The sequence below is a fragment of the Callithrix jacchus genome, chromosome 8, assembly GCF_049354715.1.
Source record: "Callithrix jacchus isolate 240 chromosome 8, calJac240_pri, whole genome shotgun sequence".
Classification (NCBI taxonomy): Eukaryota; Metazoa; Chordata; class Mammalia; order Primates; family Cebidae; genus Callithrix; species Callithrix jacchus.
In genome coordinates, this window is record NC_133509.1 from 30,237,837 (window position 1) to 30,246,966 (window position 9,130).

Consider the following 9,130-nt stretch of genomic DNA (forward strand, 5'->3'; position numbering starts at 1 on the left):
GCCAAAAAACAAAACTTGAATTTGACATGCATCAAATATTGTGTCGAATCTATGCAAATGAAGTGACGTGTAGGCATCATATTAGGTATTATAAGTAAACGAGATGATTTAGAGTATCAGGAAGATACCATGTCATTTTGTATAAGGGACTTGAGCATCATGGATTTGGTATCCATGAATGTCCTGAAACCAGTCCTCCATGGACACTGAGGGACAAGCTGTATAAAGGGAGTTAGAGGATAGAGACTCCAACGTAGGTTTAGACAGTAAGGGAACTAAGTCTGGGTCCAAGTTGTGAAGGCTGGTAGTTGCTGATTCTGATAAGAGGGTGAATTAAACTCCAATTAGTAATTAAATGGAAACATTTACATTGTTAAATGTGTAAATTCTGGCCAGGTGAGGTGGCTTATGCCTGTAATCCCAGCACTTAGGGAGGCCAAAGCTAGTGGATCACCTGAGATCAGGAGTCCAGCCTGGCCAACATGATGAAACCCCTTCTCCGCTAAAAATACAAAAACTGAGCAGGGCATGGTGGTGCACACCTGTAGTAGCAGCTACTTAAGAGGCTGAAGTACAAGAATAGCTTGAACCTGGGAGGCAGAGATTGCACTGAGCCGAGACTGCACCACTGTATTCCAGCCTGGGTGACAGAGTGAGACTCTGTCTCAAAAAAATATATATATATATGTGTAAGTTCTGATTTATTGATAAAATACTTAGAGAAATGTTAATTGTTCAGTAGATCATAAGATTAGGCACTTTGGGAGGCCGAGGTGGGTGGATACAAGGTCAGGAGTTTGAGACCAGCCTGGCTAATGTGGCGAAACCCCATCTCTACTAAAAAAAAAAAAAAAAAAAAAAAAAAAAAAAAATGCAAAAACTAGCTGGGCATGGTGACAGATGCCTGTAGTTTCAGCTACTCAGGAGGCTGAGGCAGGAGAATCGCTTGAATCTGGGAGGTGGAGTTTGCAGTGAGTCAAAATCGTGCCACTGCACTCCAGCCTGCGCAACAAAGCGAGACTCCATCTCAAAAAAAAATATTAATAGCCGGGCACAGTGGCTCAAGCCTGTAATCCCAGCACTTTGGGAGGCCGAGGCAGGTGGATCACGAGGTCGAGATCGAGACCATCCTGGTCAACATGGTGAAACCCCGTCTCTACTAAAAATACAAAAAAATTAGCTGGGCACAGTACCATGTACCTGTAATCCCAGCTACTCAGGAGGCTGAGGCAGGAGAATCGCTTGAATCTGGGAGGTGGAGGTTGCAGTGAGTCAAAATCGTGCCACTGCACTCCAGCCTGCGCAACAAAGTGAGACTCCATCTCAAAAAAAAATATTAATAGCCGGGCACAGTGGCTCAAGCCTGTAATCCCAGCACTTTGGGAGGCCGAACCGGGTGGATCACGAGGTCGAGATCGAGACCATCCTGGTCAACATGGTGAAACCCTGTCTCTACTAAAAATACAAAAAAATTAGCTGGGCACGGTACCGTGTACCTGTAATCCCAGCTACTCAGGAGGCTGAGGCAGGAGAATTGCCTGAACCCAAAAGGCGGAGGTGAGCCAAGATCGCGCCATTGCACTCCAGCCTGAGTAACAAGAGCAAAACTCCGTCTCGAAAAAAAAAAAAAAATTAATAATCTAAACATTAAAATTTAGAAAAAACAAAACTCCTCAATTGATAGTGATAAACTAGTACCCCTGTAGCTCTTCCAAAGTGAGAAACAGAAAACAACACATGGGAGGCTGGGTGTGGTGGTTCCCACCTCGAATCCCAGCACTTTGGGAAGCCAAGGTGGGTGGAGTGCCTGAGGCCAGAAATTTGAGACCAGTCTGTCTCTACCAAAAACACAAAAATGGGCCAGGCTTGGTGACTCACACCTGTAATCCCAGCACTTTGGGATGCTGAGGCGGGCAGATCATGATCAGGAGTTTGAGACAAGCCTGGCCAACATAGTGAAACCCTGTCTCTACTAAAAATACAAAAAATTTGCCAGGCATGGTGGTAGGCACCTGTAATCCCAGATACTCAGGAGGCTGAGGCAAGAGAGTAGCTTGAACCCAGGAGGCGGAGGTTGCAGTAAACTGAGATTGTGCCACCGTGCTCCTGCCTGGGTGACAGAGTGAGATTCTGTCTCAAAAAAGAAAGTGTAAGTAACATATGGGAAAAAGAGAATACCTAGACCAGATTTATGTCAGAAAGATTTTGTCATAGAGATTAAATAGCAGGTTTGTGTGATTTCTTGACTTAATGGATAAGCTAGGTTTAATCATTATTGAGAACTGTTGATATATAGTAATAGCTTTGTAGCTAAGATAAAACCATTCAATGACCAAAATAGCTTTCTAAATGTTCAAGGTAATGACAATCTGAAATCCTCTACCTTTGTACCTTCAGTTTCTTAATAAGCATAGTTCTAGTACCATAAAATGTTTATGTCACATGAAGATATTTCACAACTTACACAATGAACATGAGCATGAAACATGTCTTCCTAATCCATTTATAGGTTAAAGTTCTCCTGTCCTCCTTCTTTAAAGGATTAACCTTGCTTCCAGCCAAAGATCATTAAAAATTAAAAATTCTTTATTTAGTATATTCTCTCAGAGAGTAAGCTTGATAAACATAGGTTGTTTTAAAATATTATAGTAATGGTTTATTGGTAGGTAATTTGGTTAGCAGAGTTATAAATACAAAAAGGGAAAGGTTACCAGAATAAGACATTATTTCTAACCAATCTTCAGCAAAACCTTGATTATTAAAATATCTTTTATCTTACAAGTGTTGCATATACAGTTTTAGCTCATCAGAGTCCTCTACCAATAAGGCACCTGCAATAGTAAAGAATTTGCTACTGCAGCCTTGGAGAACATTTTTTGGAGGTCTGTTGGTGCTTCTCTTGACAAAGCACACATTTTTTTTTTTCTTTTCTGGAGATAGAGTCTTGCTCTGTTGCCCAGAGCTGGAGTGCAATGGCACAATGTTAGCTTACTGCAACCACTGGCTCCTGGGTTCAAGCAATTCTCCTGCCTCAGCCTCCTGAGTAACTGGGATTACGAGCGCATGCTACCATGCCAGGATAATTTTTGTATTTTTCATAGACATGGGGTTTCAAACTCCATGGCCAGTTTGGCCAGTCTGGTCTCAAACTCCTAACTTCATGATCCACTCGCCTTGGTCTCCCAAAGTGCTGGGATCACAGGCGTGAGCCACCATACCCAGCCAACAAAGCACACTTAAAAAAAATTATTTTTTAATTTTATAAATTTGAGACGGAGTATCATTCTGTCCCCCACACTGGAGTGCAGTGGCAAAGTCTCATCTCACTGCAACCTCTGCCTCCTGGGTTCAAGCGATTCTCCTGTCTCAGCCTCCCAAGTAGGTGGGATTACAAGCACGCACCACCACACTTGGCTAACTTTTGTATTTTTAGTAGAGATGGGGTTCCATCATGTTGCCCACACTAGTCTTGAACTCCTGGCCTCAAGTGAGCCACCTGCCTTGGCCTCCCAAACTGCTGGGATTACAGGCATGAGCCATCATGCCCGACCCAAAGTGTACTTTTAATCAAGACAAACAGTCACATATTTATGTCCATCCTAAAGTCCTAGTATAAAAACTGTGACTGAACTGATGGATTAGAATAAAAATAACAAATCCTGAGATCCATGCCAGCCTCTCACAAATTATCTGAATTTCATAAAAATATGAAGTGTTAACACAGAGATGGAATGGTAACTGACTTTATGAAAGCTCACACATTGAAACTAAACAAAATCTCAAGCTGTGGTGTGGAGCTATTCTGTTACCAGGCAGCACCCCCTCACCATATAAATAGCAGCTAGCTACTGATTTCTTAAAGCCAAACTAATGATGGTTTTGAAGATCAACTTTGTCTATTGCCCCATTTGTGGCTTAAAATGGAAGACTTTTCCTGTCTCCTGATCCTTTTTCTTTTAGCTTATCTGAGAAGAACCCTGAAAGAAAAAAGATCATTGAGTGAAATATAATCTCCTGGAGTATCATCTCCTTACTGTAGATACCCCTGACAGGAGGCTCTGATTCAGCCACATTCCAACAGAGCTTCTAAATCAGTATCCTGTAAAGGTTTCCATAGTCCTGGAGAACTTCATGCAAACTTCTTCTTGGTGGCTGTGAACCTCTCCATGTACTAAAAAACATGAAAGAATACATAAGGGATATTTTGGCATGAGCAAATAAATGTAAGTCTAACTATTTGTTATTTATTTATTTCTTCATTTTGGTTTTTACTGTAAATGGTCTTTCACTTCCTACAAAATATAACTGCTGAAAATGCACATTTAAGTACATAGTTTTGGCCAGACACAGTGGCTCACACTTGTAATCCCAACACTTTGGGAGGCCAAGGTAGGTAGATGGCTTGAGCCTAGGAGTTTGAGACCAGCCTGGGCAATATGGTGAAACCCTGTCTCTACCAAAAATAGAAAAATTAGTCAGGCATGGTGGTGCCTGTAGTCTCAGCTAATCAGGGGGTTGAGGTGGGAGGATCACTTGAGCTGAGATTGTGCCACTGCACTCCAGTCTGGTGACAGAGTGATACTTTGTCTCCAAAAAAAATAAAAATAGGCTGAGCGCTGTGATTCATGCCTGTAATCCTAGGACTTTGGAAGGCTGAGGTGCTCAGATCATGAGGTCAGGAGATGGAGACCATCCTGGCTAACATGGTGAAGCCCTGTCTCTACTAAAAATACAAAAAATTAGCTGGGTATGGTGGTACCTGCCTATAGTACCAGCTACTCAGGAAGCTGACGCAGGAGAATCACTTGAATCTGGGAGGCGGAGGTTGCAGTGAGCTGAAATTGTGCCACTGCACTCCAGCCTGGCGACAGACTGAGACTCCATCTCAAAAAAAAAAAAAAAAAATCAAAAGACAAAGATGAAGATAAAGATGGTTTACAATAAGCTGTCTATAGAGAAAAAGTCATCTTGGTGCAATACCATTAAACCGATTCTTTGAATCTACTTCCAAAATGGGGAAGAACAAATCCTGTTGACATTAGCTATAAACATTTATGTGGATTACTTCACCACTGTCTTCTCTGAGGTAGTGACTAGAAATTCAGAAGTATATTAATTCATACCTTATCATAGCCTTCCAGTTCTCGAAGTTTCTTTATTTCAAAAAGATTGCCTTCCACAGCAAGCAGACAGATCTGGGAATCACTGAGGATGCTCTGTGGAAGCATACTGAGCTCAAGACAATTCTCTTCCAGGCGAAGAATTTTAAGGCGAGGACAACAAGATATCTTTACTGAGATCTGAGATATCTATTGAATAACCACAAAAGAATAACAGGAAAAAACATAAGCACTATATTGGTTACTTTTAGTACATTAAAACAAAACAAAAAATCTTTGACTATTTGTTCTAGTTTTCCCTTCTTTTACCACCTCCATTTTCTCACTGCCTACTCACTCCAGAAGCTTCTGTTATCTAACTTCTGCTACTACACCCCCACTTAAAAAAAAAAATGCTTTTATGAAGGTCACCAGTGGCTTTTTGGGAACAAAATTTTCTGATGACAAAAGCATTATATGTTCATTATAGAAAAGTTGAGAATCACACATTTAAAGAAAAAAGTTTACCTTGAAGCCACCACCCAGAAATAACCGCCATAAACACTGTGGTACGTTTACTGCCAATGTTTTATGTGTACATAGATACTGACTAATTTGCTACCAAATTCAAGGATCCATCATCCTTAGTCCCTATTGCATTTAACTGTACTATCTATCCCTTCCTTCAAACCCCTTCTTTTTGTCCTTTTTGGTTTTTCTATCTTTTGGATTATTTCTTACTTTTTGGCTTCTCTTGTTTTTACAGGCATTTTTCAAGTAGCTGTCCCTAATACTTCATATGTCATCTTCTCTCTAAACTTTGCCTAGAAAGCTCATTCTTTTTTTTTTTTTTTTTTTTTTTGAGACAGAGTTTCGCTCTTGTTACCCAGGCTGGAGTGCAATGGTGTGATCTCGGCTCACCGCAACCTCCGCCTTTTGGGTTCAGGCAATTCTCCTGCCTCAGCCTCCTGAGTAGCTGGGATTACAGGCACGCGCCACCATGCCCAGCTAATTTTTTGTATTTTTAGTAGAGATGGGGTTTCACCATGTTGACCAGGATGGTCTCGATCTCTTGACCTCGTGATCCACCCGACTTGGCCTCCCAAAGTGCTGGGATTATAGGCGTGAGCCACCGCGCCCAGCCCAGAAAGCTCATTCATTAAAGTCCATCACTTTTGTTACAACCTCAAGATCTGTATCTACACTCTTATCTCTACTCTGCTCCCATGTCTCCAACTTTCAGGAAGACATTTCCATTTACAAGATTCAACACAGACAATTCAGCATGTCCATTCTCAATAGCACCACTGTTCCTTTAGGCCCTCAAGCTCAATACCAAGCAATTGTCTTTCATTCACTCTTTTGCCCTTTAAATACTAAAAGTCACCCAATTCTTTGATTCTGCCTAGTATCATCTCAGATCATCACTTATTAGAAATTACAATAACTTACTAGCAATGCAAGTTCTCAGACTTCATCCCAGATGTACTGGATCAGAAACACTGAGATTAGGAGCTAGTGATCTCTTTAAACAAGCTTTTGTGGTTATTCTGATGCACACTAAAGTCACAGAACCACTGCATAAAGGCAGTGGCAGAGGTTAATGTGGAGCAAATCCTCAACTAATACTTGCTGCTTAACTGATTCAGTTTTTTCCCCCAAAAAAGCTCTATAACATACAAGAATATCCACTTACGGTAAAAAACATGAGTCCAGTCCCTCAAAGACAGACTGAATTTCATCATGATGTAAAATCACTACAATCTAGAAAAGTAATAACCACATGTATCTAGTGCCTACTTTAATGGACCATGAAGATCCAGAAGTACAGACACTAGAAAACTAAAGGCCATTCAGTCTCACAGTGTCTAATGTTTCATCACTTGTGCGTTTATGCCTAGACAAGAATCTTTGGATTGGTTTTTCGGACAAATACTAATTGAAAGCTTCCAAATTAATGGAAACAATTTTCAAATATTTTAATTAAAGCTGTTGAACAGTGAAATGAGCTATCTCCAGAAAGCCTATCAATTAATGTTCTTCAGCAAAAGCAGGAGACACACTTAACAAAGATGTCAAAATGCCCTACAAAATGAAAAACAAAACTGAATTATCTCTGACCCCCACACTCTGAGAACCTCAATTTATGCCTCATTTCCACACTATATCCCTAACATAGTTCCTGGCTAGTTGGTTAGGGGCATATTTGAGAAGGATTTGAAGAATTCTTCAAGATTTGTGATACAGTAGTTTAACTATTGAAATGATCTCTCCCTGTTACCTACTTTACCCTTCCCAAAACACCTGTAAAACAAAAACATCCAGCATCTCAACTAACTCCATGGCACTTTGCGCTTTTAAATTAGTTCAGCCTATAGAAGAAACCTCTCATCTAGCCTCTGACACTTAGTTCTATGATGGCAGTTTAGGAAACAAGAGGTTAAGAGGTTATCAGGAGACCATAAACCCACACAAATGCTGTAGGAAAAAAACCTTAAGCTCTAGACCTGATTCTGGTTGAGGTTGAGTTCGATGACCTGCAGCTGTCCCACTGTGTCAGGTATACTTCGAATCTGGTTCTTAGAGAGATCCACCACATCCAGATGCCGTAGGGTACAAAGTTGGGGAGGCAGTGCTCCCAGTTGGTTCCCAGAGAGGCTCAGGGTCTTGAGGGCAGAGAGTTGCCCAAAGGTAGACGGCAGTTCTCTCAGGTGATTGTTGTTTAGGCTTAGTGTCTCTAGTTTTTTCAGACTGCATATCTCATCAGGCAGAACAGCTGGCAAAGAAAAAGTTTTTTTAAAACTTAAATCTGATAGAGCTGAAAATACCTTTGATGAAGTTTATTTATAGACTTTATGGCAGCCTGCCTCACCTCTTGTTAATATATGTAGAATTCCCACATGTGCCATTGTTAGGTATTGCATTTTACCAACATAGTCTTTAGAAGGTGAGGGTGCCATCAAAATGCAGGAGAACATTTGTGTATAACGGACTTCTTTGTAAAGAGGCTCAGGCACAATCCTACAGCAATTCTGTGAGATTTGGAAGATCCTCCCCTTCCCATTTCATCCCCAATTCCAAGTTAGGTAGCTTTGTTTACATTACATCCCCAAAATATTCTTCCCTTTCAAGTCCAAATTAACCCAGTAACAATTATTATAACACCCAAGGAGGCTCACAGAGGTAATCACAAGAAGTAGAAAGAAAGCTTCAAGGACTCCAGCATTCTGCAACTTGAGCCCTCCTGCACGGTTCATAACAAAAACAAAAATCAGCTTGTAAGAGAAAACCACCCCTGGTAACAGCTGATCACTAGCAAAAGCTTCCCAGGCAAGAGCCATACTCAGTTTGTTGTTGTTCAGGGAGAGGCTCTTCAGCAGAGTGAACTTTCCTATCAGCAAAGGCGGTAGGCTCTCGATCTTGTTGTTGGACAAGTCGATGGTTCTGAGATTGCTCGTCAGCTTCTGCAAGTCTGCGGGGAACTGGAGAAAAGAGTTCACAGCGTAGAGAATCCCACACCGATAAAGTTCGCCACCCCCGCCGTCCCTCATCCTTTAAGTTCCCAGGTCGTGTCCCTCCCAGTCTCACCTCGGTCAGCCCTCGGTCCTTAAGCTGAAAGACACCAGTTTTCTGCGCCGTTTCCACATGAGCGCGAAGGGCACTGTTTCCCATCCTAGCGCCGCGGCTGAGGTCCCTGGGGGAAAGAAGCGCAGATGTCACTGCCCTATCCACCCCGTCCGACTACCGGAAGGGTCTCCTGCCCCATCTGTCATCTCCCGCCTATCCCTGGCTCCTGGGGGCCAACCCAGGAGCGACAAGGAAGAAGAGGAAGAACAGACATCCCGACCACCAAGCCCTGCCGCCTTTGCAGCTGTGCGGAGGCCAGGCGCCTCTGGGAGCCTATCAGGGAGCCCCGGACTCGCCTCCCACCGCTCAGCTGCCAGACTGCTCCGCAGGGGAAGACCCAGGACCCGCCGTAGCCGGGACGCACTCCCCTGCTTAGTCCGGGGCGGGAACGCTCTATGACGTCA

At 42.4% G+C, this 9,130-nt stretch overlaps 1 protein-coding gene across 1 annotated transcript; it reads right to left on the reverse strand.

The window, feature by feature from the left end:
* Positions 1-2,565: 2,565 nt before the first annotated feature.
* On the reverse strand, positions 2,566-9,123 carry LRRC57 (leucine rich repeat containing 57). Its single transcript, XM_002763950.7, has 6 exons — positions 9,023-9,123; positions 8,688-8,793; positions 8,443-8,581; positions 7,607-7,875; positions 5,124-5,309; positions 2,566-4,171 (listed from the first exon to the last, which is right to left on the reverse strand). The coding sequence occupies exons 2-6, from the start codon at positions 8,769-8,771 to the stop codon at positions 4,130-4,132; spliced, it is 720 nt and encodes a 239-aa protein (XP_002763996.4). The 5' UTR covers positions 8,772-8,793; positions 9,023-9,123; the 3' UTR covers positions 2,566-4,129.
* Positions 9,124-9,130: the final 7 nt, after the last annotated feature.

Excerpts from the sequence above, each read along its gene's own strand:
- LRRC57 (XM_002763950.7), bottom strand. The coding sequence starts at position 8,771 with ATGGGAAACAGTGCCCTTCGCGCTCATGTGGAAACGGCGCAGAAAACT. Across the intron at positions 7,876-8,442 it reads CCTGAACAACAACAAACTGA|CTGTTCTGCCTGATGAGATA; the intron begins GTATGGCTCTTG and ends TTTCTTTGCCAG. Across the intron at positions 5,310-7,606 it reads TCAACCTCAACCAGAATCAG|ATATCTCAGATCTCAGTAAA; the intron begins GTCTAGAGCTTA and ends GTTATTCAATAG.